The following is a 22,333-nucleotide window of genomic DNA, read 5'->3' as shown; positions in this document are numbered from 1 at the left end:
CCCAAATTAGAACAGAGTAGGCCAGTCCCATCTGATCTTTGTTCATCTATGGGAAATACGGAGCAGAGAAATGGTTGAAGAAGGAAAGACAGAAACTATTTTTAGGGATCCTACCAAGTCTCTGGTAATTACAGAATGTTTTGATTTCCCTTCTCCCTGAGTTTTCTCACAATAAGAAACGCGAATTTGTTTGCAAAAGTTTTATGATTGATTCAGAAGACAGGTCAGTTTACAGTCAGTGGCAGTCAAAAGGAGTATGAAGTGTACGTATTTATGAAAAGTTAGACATTAAGAAAAGAGTATGTAAAATGTTGCATATTCAGGTTACAGATTTAGATAGTCACAGAAGATGATTATGTATTTAATAACAATCTTGATATCAAATGGTTAAGTGATCATATACAGGAATATCAGATATTACAGAAGTATACTTTTTAATGTCTGCTTTTTGATTTTTATTCACTTTGTAGCACAAATAAAAGCAAACTGTCTTATTGCAGTCTTTGTACAAATCTTAAATTTTACTATGCAAATTAAATTCATATAGGACTTTTATTTGGGAGACTCCAAAAAGAGTTTATAGGTATATAGCTATATACTGCTCAATGATAATCCTTTTCTGTGTTGAAGATTTTAAATAGATAGTTCACAGTATCATGGGGAGACTGGATCTTGACCAACTGCTGGGCAAGTTGCTTTCCATACAAATGGACTTGAAAACTTTACTGTGCAGTCACATGGGGAAAGACCATTGTAGCATACTGGTACATACTGCATCCTTCGTGCATGGAAGGACAGAGGGCCATGTTGACTACTTGATGATTTGAATCCTCTACTCCCAGGGAGTAAAATCTGACAACATGGATGACTCTTGTTTCCTCAGACACTGTTTGGAAACAAGTTTAGAGGTAGTTTAGTTTGTGTGTATATATTATGAAACCATATCTAAAATCTCTATAGTTTTGTCACAGACTTAGATACAGTTCTAACCAGTAGGAAAAAAAATCAAGCATGTGGTATATTTAAAAAAAAAAAAAAATCTTGTGGCAAGTAACGGATTTGAAAGCATACTAGGCTTTTGTTGGTGACTGAAGCTATGGGAAGAGTCACGGCTCAAATCCCATACAGCAAAAACAAGTGTATAGCTCCAGTGCTTTAGTTAACTCTTTATGTTGCTAATATGACACAATTTAAGACTGCATAATAGTAACTAGCTCTTATATCATTTTTCGTCATTGGATCTAATAGCATTTTATAACAAGATGCAATTAAGATATCCATTGATGTCCCTTGTATTGTCAGTAGTCTTTAAATAAGCATGACACTTCTGAAAATTTTTCTTTCCAACACCATTAATAAATGTGAGGCATTTTTATTGTATTGAAGTTCTGTGTGCAGACTGGAATGTATCATTACAGATATTGCGAATTGTATGAATCTGAATATGATTAAAGATACAAAATTTAGGGCTTAAATATAGTTTTAAAGAGAGAATCATCATTGATGTTTTTTTGGATCAACAGTGAGTTTATGCAACCCCTGCCCTCTCTTAAGGAACAGGATAAGCCTTTGAGGAAAGAATTTAATAATAATGTATAGACTGGACATGTCCATCTGATGTGATTTAACTTTACTACAGCTTACTTAAACTTGAGGTGAGCAGAAGAAAGGAGGTGCTATATTTTTTTTTAAGGGAGAAAGGTTAGTATTTCTTTGCAACACTTAAATATTCTTGAAATAAATAATACATAACATTTTTTGTAGCAGTTAAATATCCAGTAAACACTTAAGAGTTACTTTTTAAGTCAAGGGGAATAAATGTATGTGTAATGGAACATGCTCATATTAATGTTTATTTGGGTGTTGGCTATCACTGTAAATCTTTGGTGTGTGAAGTCACTCAAATAATTCCATCTTCAGTCATCTTAATGACTGATGTTATCTATAGAAACATGAATATTCTGCTCATGCGTCTGTCCTGCTGCACAGCTGACTTTGTTGGGGTTGCTTTTCCACTCAGTTATGTCCATCTTAAACCAACATGGCTCAGTGGAGAATCAAGACCTTTGAAACTTAAAGGCTATTCCATTAGTTTACAAGTAACTTGTGTGTACTAATGGAAAAATGGGGTCTCAGTACATATGATTTCACTAATATGAACAGAAGATTTGCTTCTGCAGTTTAGACTAGACCATCAAGTGGTACCCTATCATGCACTCTTAAAATAGTGGCATTAAACCATTAATCTTAATCAGTAGCTTCTAAAAACATCTAGACTATTTTTTTCCTCAATGTATGCTTAAGAGATGCCAGAAGTGCCCTAAAATTAAAAATAGTCTTAAAAAAAAGTGTTTTTTTGGTTAAATATTTTAAGCAGTCAAGTTATCTATAATTTAGATTTGAATTTTAATATCCTACAATCTATTCATCTAGGTGTCCTTTTCAAATGTTTCTTTTTAACATTCATTTATGTTCTGTTGGCTTTTTTTAGCTGGCCAAGTAAAATCATAGCAGCTTGTTATTTTGATAGCCCTGATATTTTCAAGCAGTTACAAATACAGAACAGGAAGATGTGAAGACGAAAAAGGGACAATCTGTGTAGTAAACATATATGGTTTTTGCAATTACTGATGCAAAATATAGGCTTGCAAGCTAAAACTGAACAGGTACACCTTTTCTGTATGAGAAGATGTGATGCTATGAGGTATTTGAAATAGGACTTTTTCTGTATTAACATACAAAAAAAAATAGGGTTTGTTAAAGGTTAAATTAACCTTTAAAATGACTTTAAATTTTGAGAAGCAAGAAAAGTTTTTGTTGGGATGGAAACTCCATTTAACTAAGTTTTGCATTAAGTAAACGTACTAGCCTAAACTGCTGGCTTTCCAACCTTCTTCGGTTGGATGTTCATACAACACATGCAAGTCTACTGAAAATACGGTTCCTTTCTTAATTACCTTTTGTCTGTGAATCCCTGAAAAGATGGTTGAAAATTTTGACTTAAAATCTTTCCTCAAAGATTGGCTGATCTTTTATTTATTTATTTTAAAGAAGGGGTTACAACAGATCTAAAGGCAAATAGCAAAGATGAGAATTTCAGAACGTTTGTGCTGTATTGTGGATTCAAGTCATATCCTTACTTATTTTAACATTTTAGCTTTATTCTTTATATTAGTCTTAAAAGATAAAATGAGGCACCCATATGATATGGCTTGTTTACATCAAAGTACCTTGTGCTTTGGTTTTCAGGGGCTTGAAATAATTAGCCACAGGAAAGTATTATTTCCTTGACGTAGAACTGTTTGTCCTCTGCTTCTAAGGAAAACTAACATGTAAAGGGTAAGACTGCTAATTCAGTGGAATAACTTAATTTCAATGAAGTTGAACCTTGATATGATAAATGCAGTGCATTTACTGTGCAATTCACAATAAATACTTAACATTTATCTTTTAGCTGCACTGAGTTCAATCCTGTGTTCTTGAATCAGAAAGAACTATCACTTAAATCAATGGGAGTTGTATCTGAATGCAGGCTTTGGTCTTAAAAATAATTTAAAGTTTTTTTTTTTTCCCTAAACCTGAAATTAAGACAAAAATCTTCAAACAAAGGGAGGCTTAAGTGATTCTCTTGAGATTTTTATAATGAAAGATGTTATCTTTGGATAAGAAACTAATATACCAAATTCAAACCTAAAACACTTCCCCTGCTCCCCTTTTCTACAGACTCTTGAAAGAATGATTTTTATAATGATTTGTTCTAATGAGTCTTAGCTACTGTTTTGAATGCAATATTAAAATAAATAAGATAACATAATACAGATAAACATGCTTCCAAGTCATATACTCATTGTGCAACAAAACCATTTTAAAGATGAAACAAGATCATTAAAATTGAGAAATGATTTTATATGCAATTTAGGTTTTGATGTTTTTCCAAGAGTTCCTTTACTAGTTTCTCTAAGGAGAAGAGATGCTCATCTACGTCTTCTGGTACAAGATTTCTGATAGAATTAGCAAGTTCAAACAGGTATTCTGTGTTTCTTCCACTAGGACCAACTGCATTAAAAATTTGTTCAGCAATTTCTTCTAGAGGTGCTGGACCAAGGTAATTAGGATTATCACAAGATCCAATATATAACAATACATCAAATGGTTTTATTGATGTGTCTTTTGGATAGAAAATGACAGTTGTTGTCCTGTAGCCTCCTTTCTCTCTGAAGTCCAGATATGCCTTTACTTCACATTCTTGTCCAGCTGGCAGTCTATAAGCAACACCCCACACACACCCCTGTTGACATAAGGAAAGAAAATCCAAGCAGGATTTAAAAAGATACTCACAAATGAATGTATTTCTATTTTATGTTGGTAAAACCATCTTAAAAAGCTTGCATTTAATTTTTTCTGTTTTCAGTCTTACCTATTTCTCACATTGTTCATAGAAAGACACCCCCCTCCAAATTAAGAGCTGTTTTATTTAGGAAATCTTCATTCAAACTAATAATTATGTGGATTCATCATGTACTCTGATGCTGAGGCCTTTCTTGGGAAACAATTTTGTTGCAATTTAAGTTTGAAGTAGTAAACGGACTTGGCGTGGACTTCTAAAGACAACTGACTAAAGAGATGGCAGAAAGAATACAACATACTCTCCTAACCTCAAAAAATTAGTGCAGTGAAAATTAAAATTGTAAATAGTGCCAAATTTGAAGTAATTTTAATCAGGTCCTTTCTCTGTTTCATTACAGTTTTATTTCTATTCGTTTACTTGCGGTAAAGTTACTGCACTTAAGTTGAACTCAAGGAGAAGAAAAAGCTGAGAGATGAACCTTCATTTTGCAGAACTTAACTTGACATATCCAACACCTCAGCAAATACCTGTTAGCATAAATTTCATTACCATCTCTTTAAGAATCTGGATATTTCTTCATTTTCTTCACAGATAAAAGCTCTGAGAAAATACTTAATTTTGTTGTGAATTGGTTATACTCCCTGATACAGTAATATACAAAGAAATCTATGAGATCTGTGTAGGGATCTCCTTTAAAGTAGCACAGAAGAATGTTGATGATCTGTTTTACTCATTAAAGGCTACAAAATTGCTTCTTACTAGTGCCTTATTTTAAAATAAATGGTAATCTCTTTTTGTCTATTGACAACATCAAATGTGGATTCCTCCTGCAATTAAGTTGGTATATATACCACCGCTATATTAATGATGACAGAGAATAGCTATTGTTTTTCTTTCTAAAACTGGATTTTAGTATTTAGCCATGATATTAGACCATCTGTGTGTGGGGGGGTTCATAAGTGCTGAATTTTGCAGTCAAGACCATATGTTGGTCAAAGGCATTTTATTAAAAGAATTCAGAGAAGTTGTTTTTTCTTTCATCCGCTGTAGATGGCTACACTGTTTGATGTACTGTGGCCAAGAACAGCACTAAGCAGTACAAGAATGGGTTCCCTCCTTTCCCCCAACCGTTTGGAATGGGGGTCAACTTCAGCTGTTAGTGTTAGTTTTTGAAATGGTCCCTTCTGTGGGGACATACTTCTCTGTTGATAGGAAAATATATACAGGCCTGGTGGTGATGGGGATTTCATAGCCTTCATTTAAAGCAGATACGTACTACTAGTTCATTTGGTTTTGAGTGTCAGATGATGGAGAACTATATACAGAAATCTGACAAGGAGTATGTTCTCCTTTTCCTATGTGGTTTCCTCTTAACTGGCAAAGAAATTCAGATGGAGGATGTTAAAATAATTCTCTGAACTAGATGTTTCCAAACTGTATCACTGTGTATCACTGGTGAAAGATAATCCACTTCAAAAGGATTGATAGACTAGCACAGAGCTGAGAGCTGGCATTGGCAATAAGAGTACCACTGCTGTTGAAACCGTGCTATGAGGGGGGAAGTAATAGCAGTAGTCTGCTAAGATGCCTTCAGAATAAGGTTATCTTTTTTTTTAAATGCAGAATGAGTAGCTGAAATTAAAGCAAATTACTTGTCATATCTTTTTTTTTTTTTTTTTGGTGCATGAAGTGTGATTCTCTGTCCATACCAGTTTCTGGAGAAAAGGGGAAAAAAAACCCAACAAAACAAAACTGGTTTGCTAAGGGGAAAAAGGTTTCTATGGCAACGAGTAAGTTTGCTTAACAATACCAACTGAGTGACAACAAACGTAACCATTCTTTGCTTATATAGGAGTCTGTGTAACATAATGGTGCCCTACAGTACAGTAATGTGAAAAAAAACCCACTGGAAAGGTACAGAAAATCACAATGAAAGAGTGCACTGCGTTTTGCTGGTTTTGCTAACTGCGAAAACAGTTGAAGTTTACAATTACCTCGAAACTTGCCTCTATTTGTTGCTGCTATTTCAGGGAAATGTCAGTGTTAAAGTATTTTGCCTTGACTAAGTAGTGGTAAGTTCAATGCTGTATCAGGCTTGAAGCTGACTTTAACATAAATATTTGTGGTAGTGGTGAATAATATATTGATAAGACAGCAATATCATCATTTTATAAACATGCAACCATAAATAAAAACTAACTACTACCAAAATGCCTATCTTATTTTATGGCCTTGTGTTGCATGTCCTTGCTCTACCTGTGCTTCCATGCCACCCTTCCTTCCCTCCTGTCTTCTCTGGAAGCAGTACTGCCTGCAGGGATCCACTCTCTTGAGGTGGTGAGAAGCCTGATGGGCACTAACAGCACAGCTGTCCACATCTGTACACATGGGGCACTGAGGATCTGCAGGGGTGGGAAAGCAATTGTATCCCCAGTGCCACCTTGGGCTGCACCTCTCGCTGAAGGAGGAAATCTCCTAGGAATATGTCCTCTTGCTCTCTCCCTAGAGATCTGGGCAGCAAGAGGTAGTGAGACCTTCATTCATAGCCCCCCAAACTATATTATTTCTTACACAAAAAGTAACATGATTCTTGGTGGAAGTTTGTCTCAAGTATTAGTATAAAGAGATTTAAATTTTATCTTGCTCTGCTCTGGACTTGAGAACTCTGTGCATGCACCTAGGTAACATAGCAGAGCCTCCCTGACCTAGTTGCATGCAAGGTTCCCAAAAGCCAAAATAAACTATCAGTCAAAAATAGCTGAACTTGTTTCTGGGATATTGTAAGGATCTTACTTAAATGAACACCCTGCCATGTACATAAGTAAATGTTCCGTATTCCTGTCCTAAACTGTATTTGAGAAATCTTAAGTGTGTGACTCTATGGCAGAACAGAGAGAGGATTCCAGCCCTCAGTAAGATTAAAAAAAAGAAAAGAACAAATATTAATATTTTGGTATGGGTAGTGCACATGTGCCCTTAAATTGGCAGTAATGTGGGATTTAAAGCACTCTGCTGTTCAAAGCTCTTCTCTGAATCAGAACAGGGATTTAAACCTTGCTTTCCCACTTTGCAGATGAATATCCTGACCATCAATGTGGATGTATGTGGGGTTGATTTCTGCTGTTTTTTTTTTTCCTTCAAACATTCCTGATTTTTTTCACCTCAAAAATAAATTAGGAAAAATTTAAATGCAAATTTATGCAGAACAAAGGAACAATTTCCTGCCCAACTTCAGTGCCATACTGAATCCTAATCATACATGTTTTGATATTAAAACTGTTTCTAAAATGCAGTTTGTAAAACTGATGGCAGGAAGGGTAAATCCAGGTGACTGAGATGCTTTCTCACTAGTGAAGCATTTCAGTCTTTAAGCCCAACTGCATTAGGCTGAACAGGACTTGTGAGGGGGGAGGAAGGTATCTGAAAGTTATTTTGTTCTTTACTTCTTAATCCTGCATAGTTCATTTGTTTTCTCATGTGTAAATTACTGGGAACTTCATAGAATGAGGGGAAAAACTGTCACAGATGCATGAAGGCCTAGGACTGTACCATGAAGTGACTACACTATAAAGAACATGGGGGAGACTAGGTACCTATTAGTGTAGTCTATCAAGTCTTAGAACACGGGCAAGATTTATTTTATTTTTATTTTTTTTAAAGTGCGCTACAAGTGCTGCCTCCACTTTATTTTTTATCTTGCTTCCATGGTTTATTATAATACATCATCTTGTAATAAAGTCACTGATTTAAGAAAGACATTGGAGAGAAAATGTTTCCAACAATTTGAGAACTCTCGTAATTTTAACAGATGGGTGTCTTGATAGCATAGCACTAAACTAAGGGTGTAATCCATACCACTTTTTAGACATAGTCTAAAACCAGTAATTGAGGGCATCCAATACTCCTTGTGATTACAGGCTGTAAGAAAAAACTGATATTGAAGCTCTAAATTTGGAATGACTTTCTCAAATTTTACCATGTGTAAGTTATTACTGAGTGTTCTAAAGAGGACAATCACTGTAGGGTATAAACTTTAAATGAAAACTATGACATAAATAATAGGTTTTAATAGGTAATATTAGAATACTTAAATGTGGCATAGCAGCTACTACGAGAAATGGAGTTGACCTGCAATGTCAGAACTGTACTTATGAAGACTTCATGCAGTAGTCTCCCCAGGGCTTCCCCAAGTCTAACTGAATCTTTTTATCCTTGCTCATGAGCAGGCTAGCCAAGAGCCCTCTGGTGGGAAAACTCCCTAAAAAGGATTGCAGGTAGTTTTAAAGGTAGGATCTTTACTGTAGAGCAGAATTAGATATGGGTAAAACTTAAGCCTAGGTATTTTTACTTTATAAGCAGAAAAATCCTAGTTTTTCCTATACCTTATATGATCGTAAGCATAGGTCTTGTTTCATTCCCCCCCCCCCCCCATAACCTGGGCATTTCCCTTGCTAATGCTTCCACTGCACTTTTCTAAGCAAGTGAGACTTAAGTAAAAGGTCAAAAGATAAGCAAGAATGGTAGACTTAGGTCCATGACCTTTTTTTCTGAACAGGAGCTTACTTCACAATATTAAGTAGAAACCAAAATCACACTTGTGGCATTTATATTCTTAAGCATTTTGTTTATGTGGGGGGTGGGGGGGAGCAAGGCTATGTCCTTTTTATCACTGCAACATAATCTTGATGTGCTTCAGTTTTTATTTTAGGCAGGCAAGATTATGGTTCTGATACAACTTCTGTCTAATATTGGGGCATCTTCAGGTAATATATGTATGCTGAAAGTAAAATTCTGTATTCTTTATAACAGGATAGCTGCAGTGACTATTCAAGAAAATGCTTAAAAACATACCTTTGGTAATAATAGACCCAAACTACTTCCAGTTGCTTAATTTAGATTGATTTATTTTGAAGAGTCAAGAATTACTGGTGTAACTCCAGGGAACTCTGAGAACTTTTGATAAAGATAATTCAATTATTTGCTTAAGGAGAAGCAAAAAAATGGAGACTTACTACACAAGTTTGGAATGCATTACGAATTTTTGTGCACTATAGAGTAAATACTATAAATAAACCAGTAGTACTGTACCTCGGGGTCTTCAACAAGAGTCACAACTCTTCCAGGCTAGAATTAAAAGAAATATCACTTCTTCAGTTAGAAGCTTTCATTGTAGATCATCAGCAACAAACAAACATTCAGAAAAATGAAAAGTAATAAAATGCCCAAAGAACTTACCCAGGAGAGTCTCAAGGAAGTGCAAATCTTTGGATGATTGAGACCCAGTTTATGTATTTTCTGAGATAAAGTTTTTGATCTGTATTAGATTAACAGAACTGGTGATAAATAAAATGTTATATTTTGAGTGGAAAATGTCTGCAACATAGAAGTTAGTTTTAAGGGTAGTGATAAATGGGGAAATTTGAATGTCCTTGCTTTGTATGTGCTATTCAGATTCAATTTTATTTCCATTTAAAATAGTGGCAATAATTCATTAATACAAAACTATCCTCAGTGCACCTTCCTCAGTCATATTGCTTCTCCTAAGTAACTATGCTGTTTTTCATCTCTAGAATGATAATGAGGTGAACTTTTTTTACCTGCATACAGAAGTATTATTCATGGTCATAGGAAATAATGTAACATGTAGAAATCTAGCTTGCATAAAACAAAGCAAGATATTACCACTTCTGGCTTAATTCACACTAACTGAGTGTAATAAAGTGTCAGTTACACACTATGATGCATGGCTACTCCTAGGTTTAAAAGCACTTGGCGAATTTGATGTTTCTGAAAACATAGGGCAAAGAAATCTGCTAGTAATCCTTAATAAGAAAAAGCTCTTCCTGTTAGCACCATGTTATTCAGAGCTGAACAAAGAAAAGTTTAAGGTGCAGAAGACTCTTTTGCCTCTTTTTCCCCCCTCTCTTCCAGCTCATTCTCCCTTACTGGGCAGAGGAAGGATACTTTGGTAATGGCCTATTTTTCCAATGAATTACCTTATAGGAAGAGCAAGTAGCCTATTTCCTCCCCTTCATGTTGTTTAGTGATATTGCTTAATGGTCAAAATAACAGTTGCTTTCACTGGGCAGCAATTAATCCTACCTATGCAAACAATAACAAGAAGCCAAAGTGGTAGGTTTCACAGAAGGGTGATTTGCCCGTATTGTCTAAATTAAATACAATTGTCATTATGCTGCCAAAAAACAACCAACCTAGGAGAATAGTTCTAGATATTTCTAAGGCCTGATTAAAATAAGTGATCACAAAAAAATCTCTGAATATGCTTTTACATTTCTCCATTAGTTTTAATCTATTTGCACACTTATTTGAGAATACTGACCTTGTAACTGTACTTTATGTTTGTTTCTAATTTTTGTTTTTCTCCTGCATTATTTTTAAGGAAGATACATTTCAAGTCTTGCATATAAAGTTACAGCTGTATTAGAACTCAGTCTTCCTTTTTTTTTTTTTAAACTTGCATATTGACCAAAAGCACAAGGTTTTTTTAGCTTTACTGTGCACTTACTAATTCATATACCTTTTTAAAGACAGTGACCACCATGAAAATACTGAAAAGACAAGTGTTGATATTTGTTTGTATAATTTAGAGAATAAAATTTTAAAATAAAAATTCCTATGAAGATTTACATCTGTAGTTTAAAATTGCTAATTTTAGCTGCAGAATAGTGTACAAGTTTCCTTGTTTAGAGGTAAGAGGAAGTAGAGATATCAGCATTCATTCAGTTTTAGTGTAGCATAGAAATTTACTTTCTCAAGAGTTGCAAAGATGCTAATCTGAACTGTACTTGGATGCACACTTTTTATTTAGTTGTAGCTAACTTTCAGCCCTGGATTCCTACATCATTTTAGTGGTTTTTTTTTAGGACTCATCAATATTACAGTTTTATGGATGTGTCCAAGGATATGCTCTTCTATTTGACAGGACTATAATTATATTTGTTGCTTTCTTATCGTAACAGTGTAGGGTTTTCTCCTACACTGAGTCATTGGAATAACATGCATTTTTTTTCTGTAGCTTATACAAAATGTGAAATTTAGTTTTTGGAAAAGTTGTTAGTAGATGCCATCAACTGTAGATGTTCCTTGTTCAGTGTTAGATCTTTTATAATCTTAAAGTCTGTCTTATTTATAAGCCCTGAGATGCTGGGTTTTTTATTTTTACATTTTAGGACATGCCAGTTTTCTCTTAGCATCAGCCATCTATTTCTGATCTGATTATTCAAATAAGACAACAAAACTAAATACTAAAATTATTGCTGTTTCTGTACACTGAGGAAGCAGCTCTGTTACCATGATTAATCAAGATAACTTAGGTGTTTCTTTGGAAAAAGATGACATTAGTAATGCATCTGTTTATTGGAAAATAAGTCTGTCAATAAAATACCTGGGCTGTTAAGTTGGTGTTCAGTTTTTAATCTCAAAGGAAGTGAGTCAACACATTCCACAACTTATACTAGTTAGCCTAACTCAGAATAAATCCTTCAGGACTATATTACTGACTCTTTATCTGTAGCATATATCTTACAAATTTAATCTGGACAACAGGGGAAGACTCTGATGATCAATGGTTTTGTATAACATTTTAGGTTTAACAAACTGGGAACAAACACTGTCAAAAACTGCCATACTAGGAAAGACCCAAGGGTCAGTTAGTTAAGCATGTTGTCTTTGTTTTTTAATGCTGTCTTCCTAAGCAACTGGTACCATTAAAGAAACATATACACGCAACATATGTCCCCTCCCCCCCCCCCCCCCCCCCCAGCTGGGGTGTGTGTGTAGGTATACACCCATATGTGAATGCTGTGTTCGTGATATACTTTCTTAGGTCTGACAAGCAGTGTCTTTCTGTCTTAGTTACTAATGATTCCCTTTTCTACTGATTTGTCTAAATAGTCTTAGTTCTTTAATAATATCATGGCAGTGAGCTTCACAATTTAATTGCATGTTTTATTAAAGTATTTGTTCTCTTTAAGACTTGCTTCCTGATAATTTTAAGTATCCCTAGTTTTGATATTAGGACAAATAATTTATCCTTGTTGTCCATTCACTTTCTCTATATATTCCTTCTTTAAGACACAACTCTCATGTCTACTATTCCTTTATTTTCCAGACTGAAGAGTTCATTTCTCTGTATACAGAAGCAACCCCTTACCTCTAGTCAGGGTGACTGCCCCTCACATGGACACTGATGGTTATTCCCACAATGCTGTGAATAGTAAAATTTGTCTTTCATTTTATTGCTCTGTCTCTCAGTACTGTGAAATCCTTATGCAGTTTTTCAGTGAGTCTTAGATTAAGATATACTGAGTAATTTTGTATTTTCAACAAATTTGTCACCTCAATTTCTTATTTTCCTGGTAACTTTCAAGTATGTTGAACAGACAGCTTCCTTTAGAGCTGTTCCTTCCATTGTGAAAGCAGATCACTTGATCCTAAACCTTGGTTTTGGATTTCAATTGTGTGTTTAATCCCCTTTTCCCCCATGGAAACTCTTTTTTCTTTTAGAACCTTATTGAAAGCATTTTAAAAATCAAGTCTGTTATCTTGATTGGATTGCCCTTTGCAGATCGTTTTTGACTTCTAAATGACTTTTTAATGGATTAGTAAGGCTTCTACAAGAAGCCATATTTTGTTTCAAATGGGTTACTTTTTTCACTGGATTCGCAAGTGATGTATACTTCATTGGAAGCTTTACCCAGGGATTAAAAAACCCCCAAAACCCTAACTTGCCCTTTATTCAGAGGACTGCACTGACCATACCATTAAGAGCTCTAGTAGGATTCACTGGTACGCCATACTTCACTCGGTGGAAGCCATAACTGGCTCAGGTTGTCAGTGCTCTTCCTGGTTTCCCCAAGAGGAGGCATGGCAATTATTTCTGCCCTGAGTGTCGTGGCTGCCATGCAGCTAGGCCAGCGGTGATACTTTTACATATGTTCATGTGATATTGGAATGGCTCTACCATTTCTCTTTAAACGTATTACAAAAGTGCATGTGCGTATGTGTGTATATATATATATACGACTTAGTTTTCCACATGGCTATCAGTTTTTTCCATAGCTATTAATACTTCCCTAACTTGTGTACTCAATACTGGTCATTAGGGTTTTGTAAATTATAAATTAAAGAGACATTCTGTGGTAGGAAACAACTTTCTCTTTATTTCTATTACCAGGAATACCTGTATCTGAAGCCTGAATGTTAAACAAAAGGGTAAGTACTCTTCAGATATGTGATGAAAGAACAATCTGTTTGTCTAGGGAAGGACAGGATATTTACTTTATTGGTTTATAGAGTCTGCCTTGCATGGAACTACCTAAAATAAACACCATTAAGGAACCATGGGCATTACCTTTGGTAGCTGAATAAGAAAGTAACAACTCTATAAACCATTGGCTATATAATATAAGCCCAAACCATCTTTTTTGTGTCCAGGGAGTACTAGCAAGGGGAAACTTGAATGGTCTCCTAAATCAGATGCCTTTGACTGAAGGATTTATCTCAGTTTATTCTGTACAGCCTGCTGCTAGGAAGACCAAAAAAGGCAGCCTTGCGTTGGAGCACACTGAAACAAAAAGGAAGGTTCGGGGCCTCTCAAGAATATTCTAGAGCATTTGTAGCTCTCGGGGGCCATCTCCTCTCTGAATCAAAAGGGAAGTCTCTGTGGAAAATTAATTACATCTTGTTCTAGCTCTATATTTCACTTTAGGCCCTCAATCATACTATACACTAGAGCTCCCAAATGTATTCCTGTGTTAACTACACGTGACAGGAGGCATTAACAACATCTGTGAGGTCTGCAGTAATGCAAGCAGCAGTTACTCACTGGCTTAGATATTCATGTTGGAGGAGACCAGCACTGCTGCATGAAAATCAAAGGAAAGATGGTTTAAGGCCCTGAATCATTTCAGCACCTCCTCCAGTGCCTTCCCCAATCAAATTTCTGCTACGTTTTGGTTGCAACCAGGTACTTTCATTCAGATGCCAACCTATGACTCTTCTAGATTTTTACCAACCTGGGTTAAGTACGAAAGGGGAAAATAGCATTAGCATGTTGTAGACTCTACAGTAGAGGCTATGACAGTTCTCCTGGTGTAGGGGTTTTGTTGAGTTACACTGAGATAAAGTTCCCCAGGACAATCTTGATGGCAGTTTAGTTGATGTGTCCTGTGAAAATAATGGGGTAAACTGAAATAAGGCCTTCCACTGCTAGATTGTTTTCAGTGGTACTATACCACTGCTCAGATACTGACATAACTAAATACCTACTGAAAGAAGAATCAATTAGTTTCAGCATCTGCGTATGAAAATAAGTTGGAATAAAAGGAAATGTTAACTTAAAAATAACTTTAGCTTGATTACCTCAAAACCTTTTTCTGAAAGGGAGTTCAAAGTATGCTAATAAATAGGAATGCAATAATTGAAAATGGTTTCCTTAAAAGCACAAGTTTATTTAAACAAAAAGTAGCTTTTTAGACTTCCTTCTCCTGTGACTCACTGTGGTCTAACAAGAGCCTATCTGTCTTCTCCCTTAACCCCACTACTGACAGTCATTCAACAGGAAAAACTGTCAGAGGTAAATGATTATATAAAACCAAAGCCAGCTGGTAAATGCTAAAAGTCGAGCTGGAAAACAGACCTAAATTGGGAGGATATCTTTCTATTGTGATATTAGATATTGCTTTCAATGTCTGATGAACATTTAGAAAGATGCTATCTATTTAAAATATGCTTTATATTATACTGCAAGACAGTCATGCCTGGGAAGTAAAAGGACTTCTTTAACATGAGATTGAGATCTTCCTAAACAAATCCAAAAATTTTACCATTTGAACATGGTGTACTGATCTGCCTGGGTTTCCCTGGCTCTGTGTGTGTGTCTGGCTGATGTATATCATATGTGAAAATTGTGCATGAATTAAGGGCCTGATTTCCTCAACAAATAACACTGCAGGTATTACAGAGCTAGAACACTATTTACTCAGCATATTAAATTACACAGTGTTCTCCTGTTTACAACATTTTAACTTCAGATTTGAAGTTACAATGCCTTTTTTCCTCCTTAAATGAAAACTCTAAGAAGTAACTTAGTGTTTATTTTTGACACACACTTAAAATCCCAGGAGTCAGATTCCAGAGTTAATTTCTGAAGGGTGGCATTCCTATCTTTCATTTCTGAAGAACAGGAAGTATAGAAGCATACAAAGACTAGCAGGATACTGCTGACGTCTTTACAGAGTATCTTATTTGGACAATTTCCTGATGAAATGTTTTTCCCATTTCACTTTCAACAAACTAAAAGCCCTACATTATTGTTACCTAAAACTGAATCATTCAGTAATTCTATACATGCAGAAATTCATAGGAGTTTTCATTTGGACATTTCTAAATGGAAACTCTACCTGCAGCCTAATCTGCTACTGACAACCCACCACCTGTGCAGTAGTTGATGGGCCACTCCCAGGCACGCACACATACAGTAGATCTTCTCTCCACCACTAGGATCCCAGAAACAGTGCAATGTAATACACAGCTTCCCACTCCAGTATTGATGGAGCAAAGTGCAATCTTAGTATTTGATCAATGAAAGGAGGGGGAAAAAAAAAACTCTATAAGCCTGGTAACACTACATAGTAGTGAACATGTGGAACTCCCAGGGAGGTTAACAGTGGGCAGCAGACAGCTGGAGCTGGACTTTCTTTTCTAAGCACATCTAAAGCCAATTTCTGACAGACCCAGATATAGAACTAAGGTTCCCTGAATGTCAGACTTGCAGTATTAGTTTCATAATATGGCTGAGTTGGACAGTTGTCAAGAGTGCCATCTCTAGCATTCATGTGATCACAAAGTCAGCCAGTTTAACCAGGGATGGGAGCAAACAACGTGTCTGCTGGTTAGCTTTCTGGCATTTTTTGTGAGTTCAGGGAGTGTACTGTGCAATCAAGTGAGTGCCAACACTGGGTCAAGGTAAATGGCAAAAGCAAGTTGTCAGAAGCTGGGACGAAGGAGGATTATAAGGAGAGGAAGTGAAAGTTCACTCTTCTGGCAGCAGCAATCTCTTAGTTTAGTTCAAACCATATTGTAATAATACTAGCTTCACACTTCAGCCCTTTGATACATTTACTCTTAAGTGCCATTTTTGTGGGTTTTGGCGGAAGCCTGAAGAAAGAAATTTCATATCCCATGCTAGAAAATGACATAACCAAAGCATAAAGCAAAGTCCTAACTTTGAGTAGCACTGAGATAGCTCCTTTATCTTATGCACAACAGCCCTTGAAGCAAACAGGGCATACAGGCATATTCATCTAAAAGCTCTTTAAAGAGTATTGTCAAAAATTAGAACTTTTCAGACTGATACATCTGGGTGAATCTGTGCCCCTAAATTTTAAACTAGTTGAGGAGGTCCAAATGTTTGATAATTTTAACAGATCTTGGAACCTGGAAAAATTTTCAAGAACTGGAAGATACCAAAAGAATTTAGTATTTAAAAAGTGTTAAACTAATAGCCCAAGGAACTGTAGATTAGTTTGATAACATTGGAAGAAGAATAGAAGAATGGTTACTTTGAGAGTCTTCTCAAACACTGGAGACTAAAAGTACAATTAATGAGTATGAAAAGCTGGTTATTTCAGGGTTATTACCCTTCTGAAAACACTTTCGCTACATATTCAGATCTCTCTAATACAATAGCACTTTTCTAGTGAGCAATGTTTTATTGCCTGGTAAAATTCACAGAATCACAGAATGGTTGAGGTTGGAAGGGACCTCTGGAAATCATCCAGTCCAACCCCCCTGCTCAAGCAGGATCACCTAGAGCACGTTGCACAAGATCGCGTCCAGGTGGGTTTTGAATATCTCCAGAGAAGGAGACTCCACAACCTCTCTGGGCAACCTGTTCCAGTGCTCTGTCACCCTCACAGGAAAGAAGTTTTTCCTCATATTCAGACGGAACTTCCCGTGTTTCAGTTTGTGCCCATTGCCTCGCGTCCTGTCGCTGGGCACCACCGAAAAGAGTCTGGCCCCCAATTCTAACTGCTTTAATCTAATATTTGGACTAATCCAAAAAGAATCTTGCATTTAAATAGCGCTAATGCATAGACTGCAGTATATTTTGCAAGAAATGATTATTCCCTTTTGTTTTGCCTTCAAAATCTAACAATGTTTTTTCCAATTTAACATCCTGTAAACTATAAAATACAAAGTGATGTTTAATCACAGTGTCATATCTAGTTAACTATTTTATTACAGTATAAGTTGAGCAGCTCAAAGTATGAGTACAGGGTCATCGTAATGGTAAACTGAGTTTTGTACTAAAAGCTTGCAGCCATTGTTGTACATAAAGTGCTCTGTATATTTTCTTTGTTGTGCTGACTGTGGAATGTTGTAGCAACTAGCGTTTTCAGGAAAGGTTTAGTTTGTTTCTTTCTTTCTTTTTTTTTTTTTAACTTGTTGGCTAGTATGTTACTGCTGTTTTTTAAAATGTGCTAATACTGGAGGACCAGTTTCACTTGTAATTCACCCACCAGGGACTAATTCATTTCTGATGTAATAGAGGTTTTAAGGGTTTTATACCAGAGATTATTTGGTCTGGTAAAATGAGAAACCTTAGCTCTGTGTTTTCTCAGCTTATGTTGAGGGACCTTTTTGGCCTTGGAAGTAGTAGTAACAACTTATGGATTGCTGTAATATAAAAGTGTATTAAGTTGTTGATGCTAAGGAAAAAGTGTGTTTTGTCAATGCTAAGTATTTATATAAAACAAAAGTAAAATGCATTAACCAGTTTACATAAATAATAAGCTGTATCCTTAATTTGTCTAAACAAGAATTTAAACAGAAATAGAACAAAGAATGAGCCTGTGGGGGCTTTTTTGTTTTAAGGTTCTTTTGGATGCCTATAGAATATGGTTTTAGGCATGATCTTGACTGGGGCAGAAATACAAATGTCTAAGCTTTTGGGGGCAAAGTTGGTAGCTGGTACTAACCTGGCATGGCCATTTTGCAAGACTTCCAATATATGCCCACAGTCACACTGAGTATTTCCCTGAATTTCAACCAGCCCAACAGAAGATAAAGCAATGAGGTCTTCAAGGACACTTGCAGAAAAGAGAAAAGTAGTGGCCTGTTTAGGTTTTGTTTCTTTATGATGCTTAAAGAGAAGGACTTTCTCTGTTTATTTTTTTAGCCTAGTTTCCTAAGGAAAGGAGGCTTACAGGATTACAATCTCTCCTTATCCCACCCCAGTAACTTTTGCCTGTGTTTGTCAATTCATCCACATTCAACAGAAGAACAGGCATTTCACAATACTTGTATGAAAATAATCTTTGTAAAGGGATGACTGGTAGGTGAGAAATACCTAAATTAGTGTTTCCACTGAGAAAGTGAATGATCAGCTGTCTAGTCACCACGCATAAATCTCAGCCAGCCACAACACATGCTGCGCCTGTCCAGAGAGGTGATGGTGACAGCTGAGAGAAAAACAAAGTTTGGAGAAAGGAATTATATGTGTGAATATATGTAAGCTGGGCAGGACGAACATGTAAAGTAGGGGTAACGAAGGAAAGTGATGCTGTTGAGTGGGTCTCTAGCACAACACTGCAAAGTGTTTTGGGGCTCAAGTTCAGAACTGGGACAGCTGTATTTGCACAGCACTGCTTCCAACCCCCCAAAAAATCATCTGGGCCTGAGTAGGCTTGCAGATGACTTGTTTCTCTGCAGTAAACTCCATTATCATTATTATTTTTTTTTATACTAGACACCCAGCTCATTCTGGTACCTGAAGCATGGTAATTTTCATTGCAGAAAACTGACTATAGAAAGGCTTTGTATTATCTTTAAGTTTTGTGCAAGTTATCTTATGGTGTTTAAGGCACTGATTTGTGCTATTTAGGACTGAATGAAAATTTCTTCCATGCTACATGTAGCATGTTGTATTTTATTTTAAAAAGAAAATCCTTTTGTTTTTTTTTCTGGGAGTGCTCTTTATTAGACTGGAGTTACAATGGTGCAAGTTAATGACTGCTTTAGCAAACATCAGGAAAATGTTTTCATGATATTAAGCTAGCATTCAAAATAGGTAAATTTTAGAGAGCTGTACTCAAGTATCAGAATCTGTACATTAATGATCACTTTGCATTTGTGATGACTTATTAATTAGCAGGAAATGCAACTGTAAATAACATAGTTCTGCCCCATCCATGTTACTCATTTAATTCGCTGGATGCTTCTGTAACCTACTGTTTCTTTAACATTTGTTGAGTTATTCAGAATTATATGAGGGTCATAGCCTTTGAAAGGGGAGGGTGATACAGGGTTTCAAAGCATAGTAAAACTAGATTCTTCTCATTCTGGGGGCTTGAAAATACACATGGTTCTCATGAAACTGGAAATGCTTGCTTTGGTAATTTTAGTTTCATTTTGTTGTCTTTTTTGTTTTTGTTCCAAATAGGAAATAAGTCTCCTCCATGAATGTTAATTCTGAAGTAAAAAAACTGAAGAAAGTGAGGTGGTTACTCAGATCCACACTTTTGACATTTACTTAACCAGCCTTTTCCTTCAAAGCAACAGTCCCACACCCACAAAACGAAGTATTTTCCCCTAATTATTTAGATTAATGCCTATATTAACTCAGTTATTAACTCAATTATTTTTCAGCTATTAAAATGTAAAGTAGAAGTCAAACTTGAAATACTCATCCTCAATACTTTACAATAGAAGACTAGAACGAGTCAGAAAGCATCAATTCTTAAGAGATACTTTTAAGTTTAAAAAAAAAATTAACTGCAAGCACTCTAGAAATGTAGTAAATATTCTTAATGTTGACTTCCATTCAGTTCTTCCCTATTACTAGTAATCACCTTAAGGCATTACCTCGTGTCATTTCAAGTTAAGGTACACCTCCTTCTTCATGCTTGCTCAGTATTTAATACAACTAACACTGAATATTGTCCAGCACAAAAAAGACCAATTTGGGCTAATGCCTGTTTTGGAATAAGATACTTGGAATTGCATTCAGAACTGGTAAGGTGCGCAGATACTAGCTGCGTGGGGAGCAGGCTAACAAGCTGTGCTGGGCTCAGCAGCCGGGTCTCTGTGCTCATGCCACCGGAGCTGGCTGGGAAGGGGGGAGGGCAGAAAGGTCAGAGAACAGCTCTAGGAGTTGGAGCTGAGGAGTGGAGGCAAAGAGGCAGCATTTCTGGAGAAGCAGGGCAGAAGGGAAGGTACAATGGTCCAAGCGAGATGCAAGTATTTTAAAAGGGTTGATGGTCACTGACAAATTGGACGTATTTATATCCGAGTTGGTACCATTACCTCCCCTTCCCTTTCTTCTTCCATCAGTTGTTGTTCCATCATGTCTCTGTTTATTACAAATGCAGGACTGGTGTTTAGAGTGGACAGATGAGTTCCCACCAGCCTCAGCAGGACTCCAGCAGGAGGTGGCACCTAACTGTGCCAGTGCAGCTGAAAGACTAGCATGCGGCGATACTTGTCTTTACTTTCTGGGCAGAGGTGCATGCTTCTAATGCCCGTTCATCACTGCGGCATCACGGGCTTCTTAGTAAAGAAATGTTAACATTAACTAGAACTTATGTTCCTTCAGGGAAGAGGCCAACATTAATGTTGACTGCTGCAGCAATAAGGAGTTGGTTTACACAGGTGATAAGCCAGAGTGGGGGTGTTTACATATAGCAAGATGATTATTATTTAAGCACGTAATCAGCATTTTTTGCAGACAGTCTTCTCACTGGGGAGCATTTTAGCTGCCCTGGTAGTACTTGGATATAGTGTGATTCAGAGAAAGATCAGTTAACCTGCTTCAGTGCCAGATAGGAAAAAGAACATTCATATTTTGTAGTGACCTTTTTCCCCCAGTATTTCCTGTAGTAGCAGGACAGATTTAGTCACAAAATTATAATTACAATATTTGGATATGGAATGTCCAGGGCATATAATTTTTGAATACTTAATCCATGTATTTTAAAGTATGACGATTAATTTAGGATTTCTGCAAAATATAACAAATTTTCAAATGCATATTTAAATCGAGCATTAATAATGCTTACAACTCTGCAACAGGATTATTCAATAACGCAAGAAGCCAGAGTGGTGGCATTCAAATGATACAACAGCTGCAGTTTGGCCTTCGTTCCCTGATTAAATAGCGGAAGGCTTGGGCTCTCTCAATGCTGGCAAGAGACTCAACCCATTTCATTTCCTGAGCGTTGAGCGTGCCCAGGGCGTGATACTGCGAGAAGCGCGCTTCCTGCTCCGTGAGGAGGTCTGCATGATGATAACGCCTAAGTGATCCGTCAGCGTTGCTAACCCCCGAATCTCTGAGGCACGGGGAACGACGGTTCCTTGCCTCCCGCCTCGGCAGCGCTCCCACTTCCTCCTCGGCAGGCGGGAGCCCTCGGGGCGCCGCCTCTCCTCCGCCAGCGGCCGGCGCCGCCGCCTCACCTGGGGCGGGCGGGCGAGCCGGAGCCGCCGCCGCCGCCGCCCGCGGGCGCGGCTGCCCCGGCGCGGGCTCCCCGCGGAGCCGCCCGAGCGCGGCCGGCCGCGGCCCCCGCCCCGGCCGCGGCGGGGGAGCGGCGGCGCCTCACCTTGCCCGGCACGCCGCGGTGGTCGGTGCTGCCCTGCCAGAAGCGGCGGCTGTAGCCCAGGATGCAGCCCACCATCTTCTCCTCGTAGGGGAAGTCCACCTTCCAGATGAGGGAGCCGTAGCCGAACACCCACATGGCCTCCCGGCGCGCCCGCCGCTCGCCGCGCTGCCCGCACTGCGGGGCGGGGCGGGGCGGCCGCTGCGCACTCGCGCCGCGGGCAGCGGGGGAGGAGCGCGGCTGGGGCTGCTCCGAGGAGGGGCTGCTGCGCCCTGCGGGCGGCGTCGCCGAGCCGCTGCTTGGAGGGCTTCTTGTGGCCGCGGTCAGCTACCTCTCCTTCTTGTCGTCGTCGTCTTTCTGTTTTCGGAGA

At 37.6% G+C, this 22,333-nt stretch overlaps 2 protein-coding genes across 5 annotated transcripts in view; one reads left to right on the top strand and one right to left on the bottom strand.

Moving 5' to 3' along the window:
- The window catches only part of LOC106490446 (ankyrin repeat and SOCS box protein 3), a 62,456-nt gene that overhangs the window by 7,227 nt on the left and 32,896 nt on the right, over positions 1 to 22,333 (top strand). For 3 of the 4 annotated variants that reach the window (XM_067292998.1, XM_067292999.1, XM_067292994.1), the window contains exon 2: positions 13,545 to 13,582. The exons of the other annotated variant lie outside the window; for it this stretch is intronic. The gene's annotated coding sequence lies outside the window, so the exon portion shown is untranslated. The remainder of the gene's footprint in view (positions 1 to 13,544; positions 13,583 to 22,333) is intronic. 4 annotated transcript variants of the gene reach the window in all.
- CHAC2 (ChaC glutathione specific gamma-glutamylcyclotransferase 2) lies at positions 3,905 to 22,144 on the bottom strand. Its single transcript, XM_067293000.1, has 3 exons — positions 21,967 to 22,144; positions 9,437 to 9,472; positions 3,905 to 4,288 (listed from the first exon to the last, which is right to left on the bottom strand). The coding sequence occupies exons 1-3, from the start codon at positions 22,099 to 22,101 to the stop codon at positions 3,905 to 3,907; spliced, it is 555 nt and encodes a 184-aa protein (XP_067149101.1). The 5' UTR covers positions 22,102 to 22,144.

Source organism: Apteryx mantelli, chromosome 3, assembly GCF_036417845.1.
Source record: "Apteryx mantelli isolate bAptMan1 chromosome 3, bAptMan1.hap1, whole genome shotgun sequence".
Classification (NCBI taxonomy): Eukaryota; Metazoa; Chordata; class Aves; order Apterygiformes; family Apterygidae; genus Apteryx; species Apteryx mantelli.
This window is presented reverse-complemented; position numbering and strand designations above follow the sequence as displayed.

What these genes read in the sequence shown, in the direction of transcription:
- CHAC2 (XM_067293000.1), bottom strand. Translation starts at nt 22,101, where the DNA reads ATGTGGGTGTTCGGCTACGGCTCCCTCATCTGGAAGGTGGACTTCCCC. An exon ending in ACCGCGGCGTGCCGGGCAAG is followed by an intron (nt 9,473 to 21,966) that starts GTGAGGCGCCGC and finishes TTTTAATTCTAG; the next exon opens with CCTGGAAGAGTTGTGACTCT. An exon ending in CTCTTGTTGAAGACCCCGAG is followed by an intron (nt 4,289 to 9,436) that starts GTACAGTACTAC and finishes TTATGTCAACAG; the next exon opens with GGGTGTGTGTGGGGTGTTGC.